The sequence below is a fragment of the Rhizophagus irregularis genome, chromosome 6 (genome assembly GCF_026210795.1).
Source record: "Rhizophagus irregularis chromosome 6, complete sequence".
In the NCBI taxonomy this organism is placed as follows: domain Eukaryota; kingdom Fungi; phylum Glomeromycota; class Glomeromycetes; order Glomerales; family Glomeraceae; genus Rhizophagus; species Rhizophagus irregularis.
The window spans coordinates 5,050,604-5,075,948 of record NC_089434.1 but is presented as its reverse complement, the minus strand read 5'-3'; the positions used below and the strand labels follow the sequence as shown (position 1 = coordinate 5,075,948).

At 28.9% G+C, this 25,345-nt stretch overlaps 4 protein-coding genes across 4 annotated transcripts; 2 read left to right on the top strand and 2 right to left on the bottom strand.

Moving 5' to 3' along the window:
* Window positions 1–3,476: 3,476 nt before the first annotated feature.
* Window positions 3,477–4,668, bottom strand: OCT59_026749 (uncharacterized protein; the record flags this gene model as incomplete). The annotated part of the gene is made up of 4 exons (XM_066143410.1): window positions 3,477–3,933; window positions 3,995–4,020; window positions 4,456–4,521; window positions 4,618–4,668. The coding sequence occupies 4 exons, from the start codon at window positions 4,666–4,668 to the stop codon at window positions 3,477–3,479; spliced, it is 600 nt and encodes a 199-aa protein (XP_065992933.1).
* A 7,174-nt stretch (window positions 4,669–11,842) lies between these two features.
* Window positions 11,843–12,670, top strand: OCT59_026748 (uncharacterized protein; the record flags this gene model as incomplete). Its single annotated transcript, XM_025332613.2, has 1 exon — window positions 11,843–12,670. One exon carries the CDS (start codon window positions 11,843–11,845, stop codon window positions 12,668–12,670), a length of 828 nt encoding a protein of 275 aa, XP_025169686.1.
* A 650-nt stretch (window positions 12,671–13,320) lies between these two features.
* OCT59_026747 (uncharacterized protein) lies at window positions 13,321–14,934 on the top strand (the record flags this gene model as incomplete). The annotated part of the gene is made up of 4 exons (XM_066143408.1): window positions 13,321–13,336; window positions 14,486–14,585; window positions 14,663–14,852; window positions 14,926–14,934. 4 exons carry the CDS (start codon window positions 13,321–13,323, stop codon window positions 14,932–14,934), a joined length of 315 nt encoding a protein of 104 aa, XP_065992932.1.
* Window positions 14,935–19,782: 4,848 nt separating this feature from the next.
* OCT59_026746 (uncharacterized protein) lies at window positions 19,783–20,491 on the bottom strand (the record flags this gene model as incomplete). The annotated part of the gene is made up of 4 exons (XM_066143407.1): window positions 19,783–19,917; window positions 19,997–20,066; window positions 20,127–20,190; window positions 20,389–20,491. The coding sequence occupies 4 exons, from the start codon at window positions 20,489–20,491 to the stop codon at window positions 19,783–19,785; spliced, it is 372 nt and encodes a 123-aa protein (XP_065992931.1).
* Between the last annotated feature and the right edge of the window lie 4,854 nt (window positions 20,492–25,345).

Genomic DNA, 25,345 nt, shown 5'->3' with positions numbered 1-25,345 from the left:
TTGAGAATCTTTGAAGAAACTCCAAAGAAAACTAAAATATATAGAATATTTTATAATCGATGAAATGAGTATGGTAGGACGTCGTTTTCTTGCTATAATTGATTTACGACTGTGGCAAACATTTCCGGATCACTACAATATTCCCTTTGGTAGCCGATCCATAATTCTTGTTGGTGACTATGGGCAGCTTCCTCCGGCATGTGATGTTCCCGGACTCTCTAGATCATATGGTCGTAGTGCCTATAGTCAACTTCAAGAAATTTGTAAAATTGAGGCTATGCAAAGACAACAGGTAACTCGGATAAACAACAACAATTCAGATATCACTTACGTGATGGAAGGTCTACACGATCCGACTGGGAATTATTAATGAATTCCAGAAAATAATCCTGAATCAGAGAGAAAAACTTCAGATGCCATCAATGTTCTACAACATGGGGAGAAGTGGATAAAATAAATTTAAATAAACTTCGATTATTAAACCAACCCGTTGCTAAGATTCATGCGGTACATACGGGTGGATCTGAAGCTTCTAAGGTCTGCAGAATGCTGCTGGTCTTATAAATGGGGTAATAGGGACAATAACAGATATTTTATATAAAGAGAAGCCCGAGTATACCTCTTTACCTGAGTTTCATTTGACAGTATAACGGTCCAACTCTTAGGAATATAGAAGGGTCTATTGTTCTATAAGACGTATGTGGGAAGATAAAATCGGAAGTTGCTCTCGCTTGCAATTTCCACTTTCTCTTGCGTGGGCCATCACAGCTCATAAATTGCAAGGTCTGACTTTATCAAAAGCAGTAATAGACCTTGGGAAGAAGGAATTTGTGGCTGGCTTGTCATTTGTAACAATTTTCCGCGTTCGTTCTCTTGATGATATTCTTTTCAAACACTTTAGTTTAAACAGACTTGAGCGTAAAAAGGTTGAAAGAGCGATTAACGGAAGAAACTAGATTAAGTGGAATACAACGATTGAAATTTTTCTCGTTTTTTTAATAACCAAAATTTTTATTTTGGCTTTTTCGTTGAAAAAAGATTATCAGAGTATCTGTGTTACAAATAAAACGTTATTAGTGGATCAACTTTTTCTTATAATACAAATAAAGATGGTCATCGGTCCTAAAAGACCGCGGTCCTACGGTCCTACACCATAAAAAGACGGACCGGTCCGTCTTAGTGTAGGACCGCGGTCTTTCGGTCCTGTATCACATATAATAAGACCGTCGGTCTTTTAAGGACCGCAGTCTTTTTAAGACCGATCAGTCTTTTTTCTTTTTTTTTTACAAATAAAAAAATTTTTTTCCTTAACTTTATTAGGAATAGCCTTGTCTTATAAATATGAACACTAATCGGGATGTTTTTAAATATACAAATTTTTTTTTTACAAATGATCATCACATGCGTCATGCACTTACTATTATTGTATTGGTGATAATAATCGTGATATCTCGCCATCCAGTGAATATAAAAATATGAAACTACCACCATTCGAATCGTCTCAATGAGAAGCGTCGAATGGTATCAAAATCATTATTTTATAATCGATAGAAAAAAAAATTACATCGGCAAAACTATTTGATAACAAATTCAATAATTGCCGGCTATCTATCGATCCTGGAAATATGTTTTAGCCACCATTCGACGCGTCTCGTTGAGACGATTCGAATGGTAGTGGTTTCATCGTTTTATGATCACTGGATGACGAGACATTCCGCTTAAACGCTTTTTTGGAGTTAGCGTTTTGACAGGCAACTCTACAAGTGGGGAGAAGTGATTGTCATTGTTTATTGGTTTATAATTGGTCGGTCTTTATATTATTTTATAAAGACCTTCATCAGATTAATAGATTTATTCAATATAAAAATCATTTATTATATGAAGACCGATATGAGGACTGGTCGGTCCTCGGGACCGGTCCTACTGCGCCACAAAATAATGCAAGACCGCGGTCCGGTCCTACAAGTCCCGGGACCGACCGGTCCAGGACCGAGTAGGACCGGTAGGACCGATGACCATCCTTAAATACAAATGATTAAAGGCAAACGTTTTATAGCAGATTTATTCTTTAAAATTCTGAATTCATATTTTTTTTATTAATATTTGCTTCTTCTAAAGATCTTATACAGGTTCGACAAAATTCATGTCAAGTATAGTAATTTAAACTCTTATAATATCATAATGGGTATAAATTTATTTCGAAAAAAAAAAGAGTTTAAAATAAAAAAAAATACAAGCAAAATTAAAAAAAAAAATCATTTTCATCTTTAGAAAAAAAAATCGAGGAGGAAGATGAAGAAAATCAGAGGGAAAGAAAACAGAAAATACAATTAAAAGAAGATATAATGCGTCAAATAGGCTATCTAAACGTAAAAGAAGCTCATCTTATGAGATGGCGAAGATGAAATCTCAACGTAAAAAGAGTTCACCCAAACCAACACTGAAACATCTCTGCTTACAAATCTTAATAAAAAGAAAGGAATGGTTAGTAAACCGTTCTATAATAATAAAATAACAAAAATAAATAAACCAAGATTCGTACTTACAAATCTTGGTCGTTTGGGTAAGTTGAGATTTAATATTTGCAATCTCATAAGATGAGATTCTTTTACGCCTAGATAGCCTATTTGACGCCTAACAAAAGAAAGTTCTTTTAGTAAATAATTTTTTATCAAATTACCATGAAAGACGACATTTTATCATAAATTACCTTGAAGGACCGTAAGATTTTTATAGGCGCGCGTTCCACCCACCAACATTAATCTTTTTTTAATTGTGCCTTCCGGTTTCTTTCTCTCTGATTTTCTCCCGCTTCCTCTCTCGATTTTTTTTTTTCAAGAGGACGCGGTGAACGCGAGAGGAGCGCCGATATTTTTTTTTGTAGACCCGAGCAATTCTAACAAAAGAAAAAGAAGTCATTGATCTTTTAGTAAATAGCTTTTTATCAAATTACCATGAAACAAAGAAAAAGAAGTCATTGATAATAAATAATTTTTACCTTGAAATGGCGCGCATTAAAACGTTCACGACTTGCTCAAGAAAATCTTGAGCAAAATGATTCTTTTATTTAATTTGTATACAGTCGTCCCCCTCTATAGTCACACCTCTTGGGACCACACAATGCTGTGACTATAGAGAGGTGTGCTTATATGAGACTTTTACAATATAGTCACATATATATAAAATTTTTGTATTAGCGTGACTATAAATTTTTTTTTTATTTGTTATTTTTATATAATAATCTTTATTTTAAAATTAAATATAATTATATAACATGATAAAAATAAAGCACGTTGCCTTCTAATATGTATATCAAATCCGATTTTATTATTTTACGCTATTATAACTATTATAACTATTATAACTAATAAAAGTATTACATCTCGCAATTATTAAAAATTATATTAATGTTATTTACCTATCAAAAAAACCATCAAGTGTACTTTGCTTTTTTGCATTGATCTCTCTAACTCTAATTACTCGTAAGTATTTTCTAAAAATACGCAAATCACCAATATTAAACTCGAATCTTCTTGTTGTTCAAAATAATTAACAAAAGTTTCCAACCCATTAATTGCTTTTTTCACTGATATCAGAGGAATTTCTTCATTTTCGTCATCATCTTCACTTTCTTCTACTTGATTTTCTTCATTTCGCACCATATCAATAATTTGCTCTTCAGTAAGGTGCTCTTCAGTTGGAATTTCACGATCAAGCAACTGAAAATATTCCAATACATCAGCAGTTTCTTCCGGCAAATTAATAAGAAGATTTTCAAGTTCATCATCATCTAAATCTTCTTCATCCGTATTATCATCATCACAAGATGGAAGTATACCTGTTTTGATCCAACAATTTTGAATTGTTGTTGGAGTGACATTATTCCATGATTCAGCAATATAATCAATTGCCTCCTTAATGTTTAACTTATTTCTAAATAAAATAATAAATTAATAACATTAATAGAAAAATAATGTTAATTTTTTAAACTTACTTAACATGATCAACTCCAGAATCAAACTGCCGAATTAAATGTCTACAAAATTCTTGTTTATATTTAGCTTTAAAACTATGGATAATACCTGCATCCATAGGTTGGAGATGAGCGGTTGTATTTGGTGGAAGATAAACAAGCTCAATATTAGTAAGATCAACAGCAGGTTTTTCTTTTTTCTTTTGTTTTTTAGATTCTTGTTCGTCATCAGATTCTGAAATTTCTTCATCATCCATATCATCATTTTTTTTAAATCTTTTTGGATTAAAGTGGGATCCTGCATTATCAATAAGAAGTAAAACTCTTCTATCCATTGTGCGAAAGTAATAGTCAAGGTGTTTAAGCCATTCAATGAAAATATCAGATCTCATCCATGCTTTTGAATTGGCTCGATAAATGACTGGAAGAGTTGACTTGTTGAGATTTTTAAAACATCGGGGATTTAATGATTTTCCAATTACCAAAGGACGAATTTTATGAGATCCTGTAGCATTAGCACAAAATAAAACAGAAACTCGGCTTTTGTCCTACAGAAAATAATTATTTTGTCAAAAAGTGATTACAGAAAAATAAAAAACATTTAAAGAGTTATTTTAACGAAAAATTATTACAATAAAAATTACCATTTTACGCCCCGCAACTGCACCAGTACTCAATGTTTGGTTTGGCTCCATTCGGAAAAAAAGCCCAGTTTCATCTGCATTATAAATATCTTCCTTGTCATACTTAGCTAAAAGTGCACGAAGACGTACACGTTCTTCTGGAAGAGTTTCTATAGGGGCACTATTAGCCTCACCTGAAAACTTAACTCTTTGAAGTCCATTCCGTTTTTTGAATCTGTACACCCAACCATTAGTAAATTTTATTTGATTTTCTCCAATATTTAACATTTGTGCAAGTTCTATTCCTTTTTGTTGTAAAATCATATCAGTTAAAGGAAGTCCAGCGGTCACTGCTTGTGCTGTCCAAATTTGCAAGGCCTTATCAAGTTCTGGATACTGAACTGAGCGATGACGAAATGTACATGCAGTCTGTGAAGTTGAAAGAACTGCCATCCACTTTTCACGATTTTGCCATATTTTTGATACAGTTGATCTATCAATGTTTAATTCATTATATTTTGTATTAAAGTAAAGTGCAACTTCTTCCTGTTTCACATTACTATTTGCCATTATATATTCACATATTTCTTTTTTTATTTCATTACTAATGGCAGAACGAATTCTCCTTGCTTTTTGTAAACGTATAGGTGGCATTATATTAGATATAAAAAAAAGTGAAAAAGATAGTTTTTGTAAAAGGATGAATTTATGTAATGAAAAAAGTTTGAAATCGAAAAATAAAACATTTTCAAATAAAAATTGTAAAGAAAAAGTTCGAAACATGTGGTGATTATCAACTTAAAAGGAAAATTCATTTTATGCACAAAACGCGCGATATATTTTCCGAATACATTGTTAATCACGTGATATGACTATATAAGGGGAAATTTTCATATGTTAATTATTATATCGGGACTAACTATTAGTGTGATAGTGACTATAATCGATTTGTGACTACAAAAGGGGCATTTTAATATTTAAAAAAACGGGACTTGACAATGATATGACTAAATAGGGGGTGTTCTTATATAGGGGGTGACTATAGAGGGGGACGACTGTAGTTCTAAAAGAATGTGGGTTGTGCGGGTAGTTATGATAAAAATGTATATTGTGCGGGTAATTTTGGTGAAAAAAAATTTTTTCGAAAAAGTTTTTAAGTTTAACCACTGTTTAGACAACTGTTTAGACCAAGACCTCTATTTATATTCAACATTGCATTAGGATCGTGTTCTGAATTAGGATCGTGTTTCGTATTTTGTTGGAATTATCGTGTTTTGTTTGTGAAGAATTTTAGATTGTTTTGGTTTGTAACTGTAAAAGGAAAGCATGTAACTGACTTAATACGTAACTGACTTTAACCCACGTGTAATACTATAATACTTTGTAATACATGTAAATATGTAATAACAAATTGCGCGAAGTCATGAATTAGTAAAATTCATTAGACGTGACGCGCATGACGCGTATGCAACTTTTTTTAACCTTCTCCACTTTCACTCAAAAGATGACTTAAAAAAAACGAAGTATAGTACTATACTAAACATAAAAATAATATTAATAAAAAATTCAATAGATTTAAATCATAAATTAGTAATTATGTAATCCCGGATATCGTAATTACTACTATAATGGTGGATTTAAATTTATCAGGAATTCCGGATTCCTGTCAAAATTCGGATATTTAATCATCCGGATATCCGGGAAAATAAATTACCCGGTCACGAAAAGTCCATAAGCAGCATAATTTAAATCTTTTCAAAGAATTTTCAGCCTTTTTTTTATTTCTTGTTGATATTCACGCATTGACATTATCATATGGTCGGCTTTTTGTTTTCTCAGAAGCAGAAAAGCCTTTAACAAGGTCAAGAATTCTTAGTTGTGAAATAATTTTTCTCCCCAATTTTATTTCACAATCTCTTTGTATTACAATATAGATTAAAGAATAAAGGAAACAATTGAGAAATCTATTGAGAACAATCAAGCCATTTTAATTTTTAAAGGAAAATAGGGATGCTGTGTACCGTAATAAGCGATGCGTCCATATTTTCAACCTATCGGTTATTCAGACTGCAAAAAACCTGAATTGATTCTTCAGAGTTGATCCCTGAGTCGAAATAGAATATTTACGGGATGAAAAATTAATGTTTCAAAATGGAACAATAGACCTTTTCTTTTTGAAAAGATTGATAATATACAGTAAATATTTACTAAAAATAGATCAAAATTAAACTAATTTTTATGCCTAATAATTAATTATCTAGGTTTCATACAAATAAAAAAAATGAAACGAAAATTTAGAAAGAGGAGCATACCCTGTTATATAAAATAAGATAAATAATCATGTTCCTAATCAATTAAATTTTTTATATGTTTATTCATTGTTCCTGAATTCAGTTTTTTGTACAATAACTCTGACAATAAATGATGCAGTACAACGACTTTCGCATGGGTAAATGAATTTAGGAATCAGATATTGTTGCTACAAAATTTCAAAGGAAATTCGACGATTAGATTAGGTTTGTATTTTCAGGTTTTAACGTGAATAAGGAATGTTAGTTTTTGAGTATATCATGATGAAATTATATTTAAAATTTTCGTGTAGGATAATTATCGGTTTAATTTTTGGACAACAAACATAAGCTAATAGTTTTATAAGATGGCGCAGCAGATATTTAATTTCGTAATTACGATAATGTCACAGCAATGGATAAGAACGTCACATTCATCACATTTTATAATAAAATCATATTAATATTTATTGATTGATTGATAGTTTATTTTACATATAAAAAAGTGAAATAATTTTTTTTTGTTTAATTAATAAACTTATTTATGGGAAAAGTGAAACGGAAACGGAAAAGAATGATGCAGATACTTCGTATACAATAGATTGCAAAAAGATTTTAAAAATTAGTTGAGAATTGTAATTTTGATAAATTCATTTTTAATTAATTTCATCTTAACTAACCATAATTTTTTTTTTCTTTTTTTTTTTCGGGGGACGGTTTTGATGGCGGTTTTGATGGCGGTTTTGAGGACAATTAGGATGGTTTTGAGGCCGGTAAGGACGGTTAGGATGGTTAGGATGGTTAGGATGGCGGTTTTGAGGATGGTTTAGGAGGACGGTTTTGATGGTTTTGATGGTTTTGGGGGGAATAATTTTTTTTTTTTTGTTAATGAAATAAAATCATAATTAAAATCTTAAGTTTTTTTAGAATATCTTTTCATATTCTTATTTTTTGACCAGGACTGTTTTATGGTTGCTTTTATATTTAATTTTAAACCTTGCGCAGCAAATGAAACGAATAAGGATACATAATACAAATCAAAAAAAAACTTAATTAAAAAGAAGAACAACGCGTAATCGCGGAAAATCGCAGACGGAAATAAATTATAAATATTATAAATAAAGAAATATCGTGCCATTTCAACATCTTTGTGTAAATCATGAGATGAAACAACTAAGAAAAACAAATATGAAATCATTTAGCCTGTAATCTAAATTAATCGAAATAATAACACCCTCTATGTTCCTTTCAAAGAAAGATAATCGTGTGTTTAATTTCATACATAATTATTGTTTGAATGATACGGATGGATACGAAGATACGGAAATAATTAACGTAAAAAAAGTAAAATATTTTAAAGTATACTGTATAATGAATGAATGAATTATCGTAAAATTTATTCAAGGGCATATTAATGAATATAATCAATTAATTATAAAAATAAATAAATATATATATATATATATATTACATACAATAAAAAAAAAATTTTAAAACAAAAAATTACGTGGCTGATAATTATTATCTTACTAAACCATATTTGGGATCCTTTGCAGATCCTGAGTAGGGTGAAAATTTCCCACCAAATATTTATATTGATCAGCGATCCTTTTGGTTATTCCACGAATTAACGAATTACTAAAATGAAAGCCTTTGAACAAAGGACATGAAACATCATAAACATATGATAAAAGTTTTAAACCTTTAACGAAAAAGTCAATATATTGTCATTTGATTAATAATAATTATAAATGATGAATTATCGTAAGTTCAATCATCTGGGTATACTAAATGGATTACCTAAAATATTAGAGCTGATCTTTGAGTAATTTAATTTCGTGATATGTTTCTATTATTAATTTTTTATTTTTAATTTGACTATTAAAATTTTTTTTAGTACTTCGTTACAAATGCATTCCGTTTCAAAAATTGATTTCATTAATTAACTAGTAGAAATTGCAAAGAGTATGATGGCAAAACTTGCCTTACAAATAAAATACTATAATTTTTGTTATTTTCTTTTTAAATCAAAAGCAGTGTTGTTTTTATAATCAAAATGCAATGAGCCTTTTCTACGATCATGTATATGCGACAATAACCATCACACCTTTCAGCCTTTATACCACACATTATCTGTTAGAAGTATATTGAATATGAATAATAAACATTTTAAAATGCTTTTTTATACCAAATAAACAATTTTTTAAGCACTACGATAATTTTATTTTCCTAGTAAAATGTATAAAATGAAAAATAAAAAAAATGAAAAATATTGGAAAAAAAAACAATAAAAAAAAATGGAACAATTCGTCTAAACAAAAAAAACTAGAGAGGGGGGGAATAAGTTTGCAATATAGATAAAAAAGAAAAGTTACGTAATTCGTCACCGAAAATAATTTAGAAAAAAAAAGCTACCATAGATTATAGAAAGGACCGAACATATATAAGTATAAAAAAGCCATAATAGAAAGAACCGAACACATATAAAAAAAGGGAATTTACGAAAAAAAAAACAAGATTTTTACGAAAAAAAAATGCGAAAACGAAAAGTATAAAAAAAAAATCGAATAATAATATATCAATAGGACAGTGATATACAGTACAACAATGTTCACGTACTGTAAGCCCACCTACCCACCCCACTGCCCTTTATTAGATCGGTTAAAGGTTGGAACAAATTCAGGTTTCTTGGCGATCCCGGTGATTTCTTACTGGTATTTTTTGCACTTTATGCCAGTAAGGTATTTAAGCTTACGATCGCCGTGTCATTTTCCGAATTCTCTTCCTCGATAAAATCTCTCTCGTAGACTTAACTGTTCGTGACACATTAGTGAAAATGGAGAAACATATTTATTTTCCTTTCTCTTTTTAAATATATACTAAAAGATGTAGTTTACTTACGACGTGGATCGAGAACATTCCTACAGCTAAATTAAAAAGAATATTAAAGTCAAATTGCCTTTTTTTTCCGACTTTATTTATTAAATTAAAATTACCGATCATTTATCCAAAAGCTACCACCATTTTTGCTGTGTTCCGGAATCTTTTTCAAAACAAGTCAGACCGGTGTCATAATTTCTTCATCGAAATTAACAATAATTGCATCAACTTATAAGAAAAAAACCAAAACATGTTTTCTAATAATTGATAAATAAAGGTAATATATATCGTTATTAATAGTTAATGTTGTTAGTGGTGTTTTTTTTTTAATAAAATATTTGATCCTTTATTTTTTTTTAAAAAAAGATTTCATAAAAAAACCCACCTATTTATTAATAAAAAAATTTTTTTGGCGTAATCATAGACTTTTTTTTTTCTTTTGTTCTTTTGTTCTCTCTCTTTTTTTTTTTTTGATTATCGGAACTTACATTCCGAATTCTAAATCGAATGAGAGAAAAGGGGGGCCAAATCAATCTAAAAAAAGAAAAATTTTCTTTGTCTTTGATATGTACGTACGTGTCCATTATTCCTAAAGTTATATTTATTATACGTGTAATCAAAGTTTATAAATTTTATATTCTTTTAAATAATTTATCACAATTATCTGCAGTAATATTTGTCGCAAAATAGAATTTGTATAAACTTGTATATTTATTCAATATTCTGATTGAAGGATTGAGGCTAATGAATCAAACGAATTTGGTGAATCTATAATTCGAAAATAGGAGAATGCATAAAAAACGATCATAAGAACGGATTTTTAATGATTTACAAATCAAGACACAACGCTTTCATTATATTTGCGCAGTGCATAATCAGCAATACGTGATTGGTTGATTGATGGTAGCTGAATAAATTTGGACTCGACGCGTTCCCTTTTTGGAAAAAATTTACATGATTGTATAATTTAAAAGAAAGGATGTTATTGTTTTGGATCAGGGACTACTTTTAATTTAATAAATATAAGTTTATTGATTATGCACATTATAAGTAAATTTTAAATGCAGTAGCACTCAAATTATCAAATTTTGTAAGAAATGACTGGTTCTTTTTTCTCCGGAATCCGAAAAGTACAAGTTGAATCAATTAAACGCATTTGTTATCAATCATTGTTTCAAATCACCCCCGTATATTAATAATTTAGTTTATGAAAAAAGAAAAATAATTTTTTATTTTTATTCCATTTTCGTTTTACCGAAATCCGGATTCCGGAAAATGCCTTTTTTAATACATGAGTAAGCGCATTGTTATTTATCATATTTCAAAATCATTCAATGCATCAGTTGACCTTCTTGTAATACTTAAAAATTTCGTATTTTTGTAAAAAGAAAATTATTTTTTATTGATCGAAAATTTCAACACGATTTATTGCAGCGGATTTCGGAATTTTCAAGATAAAAAAAAGGTGATTTATTATGATTTAATTAATAAAATACATTTTATTCAAATTACTCCTAATAAAAGGATTAATAATAATTTGAATATATGCATATATTGTTTCACAATAATATATATATTTCTTTTTAAAGTTATAAATATGTTATTAGAAAAAAATTTATTTATTTTTTTTTCTTTGATACGTCCATATTTATTAGATAGCGCATTTGTTTTGATCAATTGATCAAACGATGATAAAAAAAAACTATCGTATCTCTTTACTGTATAATTTATATTATTGATAAAGATAAATAAATGTTCATTGTTTATATATTTATATTTTTATATAATTTATTTTGTCATAATCGGGGAGGAGATGGTAAAAAAGATTAAGATTACCGTTAAAATCTAAACAATCAATGATGTGTAATTTAATTTTCTAATATATTCGGTCCATCTAGTTCCCGTACTCTCCCATACCTCGTAAACGATTAGTGATAATTATATATAAATACGGTATCAAAACAATTATTGGAAAAAGCAAATTTTTTTCGAATTTTTTTTTTTAAAAAAAGTCTTTTTTTTCCCTCCTTTTTTTTCGTTTTTTTTTCAAATTTTTTTTTTTTTTTTAAAAAAAAATCATGAAGGCAAAGGAAATAAAGTTAACGGATTATCAAAAATTCCTGAATTTTATGGAAAACCCACCTTGCGACTTAAATATCGACCTTGATGATCTTTTTCAAAATATTTATAATAACAACCCATACACTTTATATCGTCGTAATAAAATGATACAACTTAGATTAGATGGACCATATGCTATTAATTATAAAATATTATTAGTTAGAATGTGGCATAATGAGCCTAACGAAATAAAAGAATTTTTTAAAATTCTAGCGATCGAAGGAAATCGTCGGTTTAAATTGAGATCGCAAATGCCATATTATGAATATTACCAACCACAACTATCCTCACCCCGATCATATCAAACGCAACCACAAACAACGCAAACATATGAATATTACCAACCTTACCAACCACAACCATCCTCAACGCAGCCACAATTACATGAAACCTATGAATATTACCAACCTTACCAACCACAACCATCCTCAACGCAACCACAAACCTATGAAACCTATGAATATTACCAACCTTACCAACCACAACTATCCTCAACGCAACCACAATTACAATTTCAGCCATATGAGGCAAATGAATTTTATGAGCTATATGACCAACCACAACCGCAACCGCTATCACAACCGCAACAGCTGCAACAACCGCAACAGCTGCAACAACCGCAACAGCAATCGCAACCTCATCTACTATTATATCCTCTCCAACTGCAACCACAACAAGAAGAATTCCTGCAATCATATATACCAGTTGATGAATTTCAGCTGCAGTCAAGTGAACAACATGAACAACCGCAGTTACCAATTGATTATGACTTTTATTTTTATTAAGCTTGCTTAATTTTTTTATCATAAGATTTTATATCATAAGATTAATTGTAAAGAAAAATATTAATAAAATTTATAATATAACAATAACAATCTTATTGTCCAAAAGTATTTTATAATGCTGGCAATACACAATTCTAATGATACAAGCATAGTTTCCCATATTCAATAACAAATTACATTGTAAAAATGATATAATAAATCTTGTGAAACATGATTTTATGATATAGATTTTCATTTCTCATTTCTCATTTGCGATTTTCTCACCGTGATTATCTCATTGATTCTTGTGCTGTAACTTTTTTCAATTTTTCTAATTGCTACCAAACGTATTCTTCAAGAAACAACTGACTGCATACACTCAAGCATGTCACATCAAATATTTTTTATTATTTATTCACACTATTTAAACGTGTATACTGTAATTCACTAAAGTACCCGCAAAACAAACCACCCGCTTTTATAGTGCCTGTATCAACAATTATGATACAGATAATGCAGAATTTGCCGTTGTCGGAGGTCGTTATGTAAGTATATCATTTTAATAAAAAAATTGTAACGTCCCTTAGTAACCTTATTAGCTTTCTATGTTATATAGTTTTTTTATTTTCTATATTGTTCTATAAGCCGGTAGCTTTAATCATTACACAATAATGTGTTGGCGAGAATGTAAATTGTTTAAATTTACTTGTGTATTTTTTTTGTTACACCGTTACTCACCGTGGCAGGATTCGCTGCCGTTATTAAAATTATAAATACGTTGGTTGGGCTTTTCATAAAGGTATAATAATTTATTTATATTACGAATTGATTTAATTAAAGATAAACTGCTGTATGACTAAATATTTCGTTAAATTTTACCCTTAAAGGGAACGGGGTATAAGTTGATTGACATTATAATGAATTTTTATAATTAAATTTAAAAGATTTAAAATTTTAATATATATAGGAGATACATGAGATGAAGTTCCACCCAGAGACGCAAATGTATCGTTCTTATACGTGTACGACATACTATCTTATACGACCTATATTATGTGACATATACGTCGTATAAGAACATAGCACCTGATCGTATAAGAACGATACATTTGCCCCAGAGACCCATCTCTACTTTTTTGGCAAATAAGATCTCTATCTCTCTATCTCTCTATACGTTTGTGGAATTTCAGGACTATGCTTGCGACCATCTGAGCCGCTGTTGAGCATTGTAATGTTTCTTTATCATTGAAAAACACTTCTTTTTAGATGTATGCTTATTATAATTTAATTCTTTAGGATGTACAATCTATTCGGAGACTTCTTGGCATCTTCCGGAATGGATCATACGATAAAAGTCTGTTCGTTGTGTACTCCAGTAATGAAGTATGCAATATTCTTCAATTCCAAAACCTTCGTCGTCTTTTCTTGTTGTTCGTTGGATGGCACGCAGTGGCGGTGCACTATCCTATATTGTCAACAGGCGAAGTACACAGCAACTTTGTGGATTGTATAAGATGATACGGCGATCTCTTACTGACAAGATGTGCTCATAACCCAAGGATTCTGCTTTGGAAGCCTGATGTAAAATCAGCGGCTTCTGATAATTCTAACCTCACAACGGTACTAGTTGTAGGTGAATCAGCTGCTAGTAAGGTAAGATTAAGTGATATAACTTTTTAAATTTTCTAGTAAATTGATGGATTTCTTTGGATTTAACTTTCTAGCCCTATAAAAATTTTTTAGAAAATTGATCACATGTCTGAGTTTTTATGGAGTAAAAACTAGAAAAATGATCATTCATTGAAGTTTTTTTCCAGAAAATTTTTTATAAGGTAGCAACAATCAAGCTTGTGAATTTGAATTCATGCATTGTGATCTTTGGTTCCTTCGACTTAGAATGTTGTGTGACTATCGAATGCTTGCAACGGGGAATCAAGTAGGAAAAATTTATTTCATCTTCTCTTGTTGTTCATCGGATCAAAGTAACGGTGCATTATCCTATATTTTCAACAGGCAAATTTGTGGATTGTGTAAGATGGTACGGCGATCTCTTAGTGCTCGTGACGCAAGGATACTGCTTTGGAAGTCTGATGTAAAATCAGCGGCTTCCGATAATTCTATAGGTTTAATGGTGGCCATTGTCACAAAATTTGCTGGATATTTATACTCTGAAAAAGCTTGCCGAAGCCGCATGTCAATTGAAGTAAGCATTCAGTGACCACCATACTTATCTCATCGATTATTACATATCTCACTTCTTTTAAACTATTCTGTAGTTGCTTTAACCGTTCGTCCTGACGTTTTGCGTCATTAATTATTGGTATTGATAACTTTGAATGTATCGTTCCCCCGTTGATGTTGAATGCTACGACTCCTGTTGGCGCAAGCACGACTATAGCCTGTTCCCAACCCAATTGATCTTAAATTTTTAATTCATTTTTTGCGAGTATTATTGTATGTGCTAATGCTTCTCCAAATTCAAAAAATGTTTTGATGATAGATTCTTAGGATTAATTTTTAATTTTTATCAAATTGTAATTAAATTTTACTAAAATAGAATTATTAAATAAAGAAGATACTTCATTTTTTATATTTTGTACTGATAGTAGTGTTGATGATGTAGTACCAGATTTTTCTTGAGTATTAATAATACATAAAATAGGAGCTAAATGTGCTAAAACTTTTTTTTTGAAATGCTAAATTATCAGAATTAGCAATATTAAGAATCCAATATCCAATTACTTCTAATGCCTTCTTTTTTTATATCTTATCCAACATGTTGATAAATATGCCCACTCTTTTCTTTATAACAATTCATATATATCATGCATGTTTACTCAAATTTGTTGGAATTACAAAAGAATGGTTGTTTGCAAGGAACCACATTTCATTTGCCTTATACAAGATACCTGAATATTTTTACCTATAACTGTATATGGGTGTTTTTTACAATTAGAATCATAATTAAAAAAAAAATTTATTTTTATTACAAAATAAACATCTATGTCTATGAATAATACTTTCCATAATCTTTAATTTGTTTTAAATTTGATAAATGCAATTGATTTTGATTATATAAAAAAAGGGAATAATAAACATTTAAATCTTCAATTGAAAAATTTTTTGCTTTAACTTCTTTATCATCAATTTGCTAAGTTCCAATCATTTACTAAAGCCATTTCAATTTTTTTTATAGTTGTAATGCTGAATTTTACTATCTAATATGTTAATTACACATAGAATTAATTTTCATTATTTGGTACTTTAGTAATTAAATTCTTCCAATTGTTTTCTTTCTCTGAAATATTTTGTTAAACTAATTTTTTTGAATTTATAAGCATATTAAAATCTAATTCAAATAAAGATTCTAAAGATTCATTTACTTATATATTATTTAAACTTTATATTTATTATATTCATTATAAAAACTTTTTGTTAAACTTTTCTTTAAAAAAAATATGCTATATTTTATTAATTTTTATTTAAATTTTAAAACTTGCTAACCCTGGTAAATTTCAAGTTTTTTTTATCTTTTATTATTTTTAATATTAAAAAATATAACAACTTTCAGTAAAGATTAAAGTTTAATAATAAAGAATACATAAAAATTTTTTTAATAAAGTTATAGAAGCAGTAACAAATATTACTACTTTGAATAAAAGATTATCTAAACCATTAAAAAATAATGAAATATCTGAATTTTCAGAAAATAAAGAGTTTAAATACAATATATAGTTAAACTAATAAGGTTGCTTATTTAAATTTATTTAAACCTTTCCAAAATCTTACAATTAATTTCTTTAAGATTTTACTATAATTTTATTATAATTTTAGACTTTTAGCAAAGTTTTAACAATTTCAACATTTATAATAAATTTTATCAGATTTCACTTTTCTTTAGAATTTCATTAACTTTTAATAAGACTTTTACATAATTTTGGCTATTTTAATATTTTATCAAGACATCAATTTGCTAATCCTCTAGTTTTTCTAAGTTAAACTATAATAATATATAAATAATATAATAGATAAAAATCCTTTATTTTATTTTTGATTAATACTTATTTTTATTAAATTATAAAAAATTGCCATTAGTAAAGTTACTTAATAATATTTCAATTTAAGTAAAAATTAATATCATATTATAATTTTAGTATAATTAAAATTGGGTATTGCTAAATATTACCAGTGGTGATCGTTACCATATCACTTAATTCTGGCCGAAAATTATAATTTTGGCTAGAATTAAAAAACACATTGTAAATAGGACCCCGGATATCTCCAAAACAGGTCATAAGTCACACTTTCGGCAGATTGGCCCATTTTTCAGGGGCTCAAAAAATCGTTTTTTGTAAATATCTCGGCATCCAGTGGTCCAATTTTGATGAACATTTTTTTAAATTGTAGAGCTAAATGAGGGCTACAAAATAAAAAAAAGTTCATTAAAATTGAATTACTGAATGCTGAGATATTTACAAAAAACGATTTTTTGAGTTTCAGCAAAAAGGGGTGTTTTTGGCCAAAAGTCCATTATGACCTTTATATTAGATATCCGGGGTCCTTTGTAAATTTTTTTTCAAAAATTTCAATTTAAATAATAAATGTGTAAAACAAACCTGAGTAGATACTAATCACACTAAAATTTTGAAAATTTGACTAAAAAAATCTTTTTTAAAACAAAAAATTGTATTTTGCTTATAAAATCAAACTTTCCTATTTTTCTCAAAAACTATCTAAACAACAGCCTTTATAATTTAAGGCAAACTTGTTTTACCTATAAATTTACATATAGTAATAATATTTATATTATAATTAGAATAATATTTCAGTCAAAAATTTTTGAAAATGATCACCACTGGTGATATTTAGCAATACCCATTAAAATTTTAGTATAGATTATTAAGTAAATTTTGCAAAAAAATTGATTAGATAAAATTGAATAAATAATTAATAATTGGTAAAATGATTAGCAAAATTATGATAAAATAAATAAAGATATTTATCCTATTATATTATATGTAATGCATAAAATCTATTCAAATTTTGCTGGATTTTTTGAAAGGTTTTTGAAAAATCTGGTAAGATTTTTTAAATTTTGAATGATTTTGAATATTTTACTGCTGGTATGTATGATTTAATTTTTTTAATTATTAAATGTAAATTTAAATATATTAAAAAATAAAAATAAAAATCATAATAATCTTAAAAGTTTTATTAATTTATAATAAAAAAAAAAAAAATAATTCACCTTTCTAAAACTTAAACAAAGAAATAAGATGGAATTGCTATGAGAATTGATTTCTTATACTATTATAAAAAAATTCAGAAAGCTCACATCACAAAAATTGCTTTTAATTTACCACAAAAAATTATTAAATATTTTTACATAGCTTTTAGAAATCATGTTTGGAAGTCACATTATAACATGATGATTGAACTCAAAATATCTTTAAATATTAAGCTAATAGATAAACTTAAGATCTCAAGAACACCTAAAGAGAATATAGATATATAACATGATTAAAATTGAATAATCTCAGCTATATATCAAGAATACAAGCTTGCAAAATTCAAAAACAGTTTACAAAGATGTAAAGATCACTTGTTTAATATAGTTGTAACTGGTATATCAGTTTCTTGAAAGTCCAGAAAACAGAAAGTTACAAATAATAATAATATTAATATAACAATAATAATGATAAATATGCAGCGTAGTGGGTCCTGTAATTACCTGATATTGAAAATAGAGCCTTATGGCTAAGATGACCTATTTCTAATTGAAGTCTACCTGTGAAGTCAAACAATTACTTTGCTAGTACACACGTAAGTACTATATATATGATGAGTGATTTGTAATTTAATTATATTAAAGTAGCTATTATTAGAACTTTATCTTGTATATAGATTCTTTTAATTTGTTTTTTTTTACTTTAATAAAACTGCAAATATACTGCAATAAAAAAAAAACAATTTATGCTGGAATTTAAAATTAAATAAAAAAAAAATTTTTTTTTTCACTAATTTATTTATTAAAAAAAAAATATTTATCAATAAAAAAAGAATGTGATAATTGTGATATAAAAATTTTTTTAAAAAACATTAATGGTTATTAGGTAAGATATTTATAAAAAAAAGTGTCAGGGATTTTTCTCAAAAAATAATATTTAAGCTTTATCATTTATTTCTTTTTCATATTTATCAATAAAAAAAAATAAAAGATAAAAAAGTTTATTATTTATTGATAAAAAAATATAAAAACTTCAGTAAAAATGTTTTATCAATAAAGAAAAAAAATTAAAATAAATAGAATGAAAAAAAATTTCAAATTTTCTGATTTTCTAATAAAAAGGCAAAAAAAATTTTTATCTTTAATATTATCAATAAAAAAAAATATTAATAAATATTAAAAACTTCCTCTGAAAGTAAAAAGAAATAACCCAAAATCAAAAATCAAAACTAATAACCCTTTTTAATTTCACTAATGGGTCTTTATATAAGAGTTTTATTAGAAGACATACGAAAAAATAGTTCTGTCTTGTCTGCATTATAGATATCATTAGGATTATATTGATTTACGATGCGCCAAAGTTATTTTCTTTCTTGATATAAAGTTTCTAATGAAGTACTTGCTGATTTTCCATGAAGTTTATGATGTTGAAGGCCATTTTTTTAAAAAAATATATAAGTCAGCCATTTAAAAAAAAGTATTTTCAGACAATTCTAACCCATATGCAAAAAACAGCTTTCTCTTTTAAAATTGCGTTTGAGATAAACATTCAGCTGCTAAAATAAAGTTGACGTCTCAACTGTTTTCTGAATGGTTGCATAATTATAGTTATGTAAAAAATATAGATGGTTGGGAACTGTAAGTTGCGATTAGTGCGGCCACATTTCTATATTAAAAGCCTGATCAATTTTTTTCGCCATTCATCTTTTTGATTTTTTGATTTTTCCTTCTCTGGCAATGTTTCCAATTTTTGCTAATACTAATTCTTTTCTTTCAACAAAACCTAAAGTATTATGCCATATTATAATATTATAAATAATAACGAATAAAATTAATCAATTAATATATATAATGTATAACAATAAAATATTTCGGTCTTTCCATACGAGAAAATAACATCATCACTTTAATCTAATCGTGTAATATGTATGAATCTAATGGCAAAATTTACTGTAATTCTTTCAAAGATGATGTTGAAGATTCTGTCTTCAATCCAAATTGGTGTACAATGTCCATTATGCATCATGCAAATAAATATATCCTATACGAAGAAAAAAAAAAGATTGTTTAAAAATGTAATTCGAAATCATCGGGGAAGAGTGAGATAGCTTATGACATACCCAAAAATCTAGAAATTCCTTCCTACAACCTGAAGAAATACAAAAAGATCCGACCCAAAATCTATCGATCCTAAAAGACGTTTATTATCTTTTTTTTAATAATATATGTACAAGTAAAATATAAACTTACCAAAATAAACATTGAATCTCGCCATTATCATCAGCTTCTTCAATCTTATCCTTCTTCCCATCAACTTTTTTAATTTACTTGTTGGTTTTGTACTGGACTAACCTCACTAATAATAGGGCCGACAGGCGCATCACCCTTATTTTATCCAATGATCACTACTCGCCCGCACCCAATTTCGACCGAAAAAAGGTAGCTTCATTAGCCCAGACCTCCTATTTGGACCTGACGTTTTAGCTAATCAGTTCTTTCGGGCCTGATTGACCTGATTGACCTAATTGACCATCAGTTTTTTTTTGCGTAAGAATCTTTATATACTGCTCTTTTCTTCTGATTGGTCTGATTGGTCTGATTGGCCTGATTGGCATCAGTTTTAGTCATCTAATAAAGGTTTTCTATACGTCTGTTAAAGCCGACCAAAGAATATTTTATAATCAAAAATATTATATTAATAATTCAGTAACAATTACCCGTTTTGCAATTGTTGGTCATGCTACTTCTTTCATTTAAAAATCGAACCAGTTCCTCCATAACAATATCTTTGCCAACCTTAAAATTCTTACTAAAATTTAGAGTTATAGGATCACCGCTATGACCGATAACATAATCTCTTTTTAAAGATTACCTGTAATCAAAAAAAAAGGAATATTAATTTAATTTAATTAAAATTAAAATAAAAATAATGAATTAATGAATTGATTTGATGATATAATAAAAAAAAATCTTACTACTAAAATAACACTATAACACAATGTTATAGAATCGCCGACTCATCGTACTCAACCTTCTTTTTCTTTTTATAAACTTAATTGAGCAATATAAAAAAATTTTATTAAATTGACAATAATATATGTATATTTTTTCATATTATGGGCCACGGCCTAAAATGTGTAATGTTAAAACAGTAAAATTACCTTCTTGACTCATCTCTATGTAATATATTATATGCACGTCAAGAATATAACATCTCGAATTTCGTCTCCATGCTCGATTCGGTCGTATGTATATTCGGAGATTGTGATGAGGAGGCCCTTTTATCGTGCACCACGATGTTGTATCCTTTCTCCCCATTGATCATATTTTTGCATCTCATAATCCATACGAGTTCTTTAAATAATTTAATAAGTGTGACTAGAAGTGCGTCAAATACGCTAGCGCCTTAGATCTTGATATCCTGATTTTACTCATCGTCAGCTTTGATATGATCGCGGAAGTCTCGTTTTAGTGTCTTGTTTGAAAAAAGGTTCGAATTTTTCGAGAAATCATTTGGACTTATTAATCGAGACACTAGTGTTATAGCATCATCAGTTTTCATGATTTTGATTACTATAAATCAGGCAATTGCCGTCGTTTCAACTGTGGCTGAGTTGCATGATGGACACGTTAGATCTTCGTAAAGCGCGTCTTTCCTTCTTTTTAACATATATGCAGTAGGAAGGAGGTTGTAAGATAGTTTAGTAACAAATATGAAAATTTTGTGTTTAGCCATTGAATCACATTTGAAGCTCTGAATTGTTTGAAGATGCTTCGGGTAATATCCCATTCGAGATCGTTTCCAGTTAGTTCATGTGTACACTGTTAACTTTAACGATGAGTGTTCTGCTGCATTTCGTGTTTTGGAAGTCCGTTTAACAAATTTCTCAATAAGGAAAATAACGAATAACGAATATTAGGATGACTATGATAAAATTTATCCAAATTGCCTGCCTCCTTCGTCGATCTATCAATTGTCTCATTTAATTATATGCAACTATGTCCTTTAATTTTAACTAATCTAAGTTCTATACAAGATCAATAATATTTTAAGGAGAATTAGAAAATTATTTCTTTTTAACCACTTACGGGAGGAAAGTTGTTGAATGTTATTGATCGCATGAATAGCCGCTTGACTATCTGTAGTGAAGAGCACGGAGCTGCTAATAATGCCAAAAATATAACCACTAATCCTGGTCTAGTCTACGTTGCCCATAAAGATAAACTTGCGTTAACTGATTAATTAGTTTCTTGAACAATGAAAGCCGCGCCCATTGATATTTATGTTTCTAAATCTATGTCGCCCATTTGTGATGCTATTTCTTTATACGCCAATTAACCATCTGTATTAAAATTAATTGTGAATCTATGTCCAACTTGTTTCGTACTGTTAATAGCTCCTGTTTAGGTTGAGGATTGTCTCTCTATCTATCTATCCAAATACAAGTGTCAGTTGCCACATGACTTTAACTCTTGATGAGTAGGCATGTGATCGAGTGTCGCCCTGATCTATTTCATCGTTGACTACAAACTGTGGACTTGTTCCATAATAAGTGAGGACACTCATTTTTCTATACATAAAAAGATGAATAATTCAATAGAAGACATCTTGGATCTTCTCGAATTTGAGTTTCAAATTTTGTGTCTTCTTCCACTCTTCGGAAGAGTGTTTGATAAAAGCAAGTTCGGACATCGCGGAGGAACGTCAATTCTATCGAAGTGCTAAGGACAATCCTTTTATCCTATGCTTTTCTCAATGGTTATATGTGAATGATGTGCCATCTGGTAGTAAACATTGATTGAACCTTGTTTCGAAAACAAGCTTCCTCCAATAGTTATATGTAAATGATGTACCATCTAGTAGTAATACATTTATTGAACCTTGTTTCCCTATATATATATATTAAAAAATTTTCTGAGAAAAATTCCGATAAATGATCATTTTTCTAGTTTCATTATAGGCGTTGTTAACTTCTCTAGCGAAACTTTAACAGTACCGCAAAACAATTCAGTTTTACATCCTTCGTCGGATCGAAACTGTTTTAGGAAAATTGATCAATTTTCCAAAAATTTTTATAGGGGCTCGATAACAAGTAGATGGTTGAGAAAAATCTGGAAGGTATGACCCGCGTTTTGCTCCCATATAAATAATCGTCTACGACCATGAGGTTGAACACTAAACCTAGTCAAGGATCTTATTACCAAAATCATAAGCTTTCTCCAATGGTTATATGTAAATGATGTGCCATCTGGTAGTAATACATTTATTGAACCTTGTTTCCCTATAAAAATTTTCCGAGAAAATTCCGATAAATGATCATTTTTCTAGTTTTGATCAATTTGCCAAAAAATTTTTATAGGGTTCTAAAACAAGTAGATGGTTGAGGAAAATCTGGAAGGTATGACCCGCGTTTTGCTCCCCATATAAATAATCGTCTACGACTCTGAGGGACTCCATGATGTCCAGCCTGTTGAACACTAAACCTTGTCTGGTATCCCATTGTAGCCAAGGACCTTATTACTTTTTTTTATCTTACGCCGCTATCCATAATTCTTTTTATTTCTCTGGAGTCTTTTATGATACTGGTAAGAATTGATAGTACTTTCGACTTTTAATCCACAGAAATTAAGTCCTTTTAAGGCATTGTTATCTGAAATAATTGAACTAAGCCTATACCAAGTTGGCGATCGCTTTTCTGATACAATCAAGAAGCGCAATAGGACGTGTATTATTAATATTATAATTAAAGTTTTGTGGTTTGATATCGGTAAAATTAAGAATGTCTTCCAAGATAACGGCACTAAACCATGCATTAAGTAATTAAAATTTGATCAGATATGATGTGAACAAAAATGACGATCAATCAATTTTATTGTCACACGAGATACTATACGCTACAGCCTAATAATATAATTTGATATTAAAGTAATGGAAGATAACTGTTTGACTACAGCAATATTTAAGAATGGTCTACTAAATCGAAATTAATGAGTCATTCAACAATTGAAGAATTAAAACACGTAGAAGCTCACATGGATGTGTGGACTTCGGTGGATATGTAATAAACACTTCTATATCTTTTTTTTAAATTTTTGCGTTAAATTTATTTTAATTGCAAATTTATACACAAATGCCAAAAAATTCCAAAAGATAACTGTTATTTTGTAATTGAACTTGTATGGATAGATAAATTTGTTAATTTTTCACACAATTAATAATCAAAGATGTTAATGTTCCAAAGTGAAAACAATGATGAAAATAGAGTAGGTGATGATGGTGATGACGGTAAATAATAGTAGAAGCAGGAAAGGTATTTATGGTTATGATGTAGAAGACGTGATCAATTAATTTATCCTTATCTTTTCATCGTGAACTACCTAAAAAGTAAGGGTTATTTTTTGTTGGGAAGGAAAGTTAATGGTAAGAATGAAACAAAGACTGAGACTGAAACGCGGTTAATTAGAACACAGGAATTTATTAAAATGCGATTGATTAATAATTGATTAATTATGTGATTAAATTAGACAATAAAATAACGATAACTTTTTTATGTAAAAATCTTGAACAAACTTTTTCAAATGATTCTCTTATCCATCACTTTTCACGTTCTTTATAATATAGTATATTATATAGACTACACTCTAAGAGTAAAAGACAAGAACGGAGTTCATCACGTGAAATTGCAAAGATTAAATCTCAACGTCACCCAAACCCAACACAGTTAATAATAACGAAATTTCTTTAACTACTGTCTACTGGGGTAGGCTCTGCTTTCACCTAATCTAGAGTTCCTCACATAGTATAGACGAATCACAAGTATTGTGCGCGATTATACTTTTCCAAAAGATTTCTCCGGAATTTCAGCTTGAACATTAGTAAAGTTATAATTATTAGATAATAGATAGTGTTGTTGATGATAAAGGTTATAATCATATTAGGGAAATAAATTCCTTGAGCAATAAATAGAGAGAATCAAGAAGAATGAGAATTCAAAGAAGAAAAAACGTAGATTATAACAATTGCTGTTGAAGCTGCAATGTATCGTTCTTGACCCACTACGCGATGCTAACTTGATACTTTTGCGTTGATTTCATTGGCCATACACGCGTCGGAAATTGGAGTCATGTTCGTTCACGTGATCATAAGCCAACCGGTTATTTATAGTGATAAAGTTACAGTGATCTTTAGCAGTTGAACGAATTTCATGAATATTGATCATGGAAATGATAACAGTTTTACCGTTTTACTGGTACGCATTATAATTACTGGGCACTTACTTTTCAATTCAATTTTTATTGATTTTATAAAATGGTTTGTAGAACAAATAGATCCCATCCCAAAAGACTTATATTGCCTGAAATTTCATAAAGGAGCTTGGCAAAATCACCTGGAGTTGAATTTGAAAACACTCCTTCTTTAGATCTTTGATTTAATAATTAAAGACGCAACTCAATATATTTACAACAGG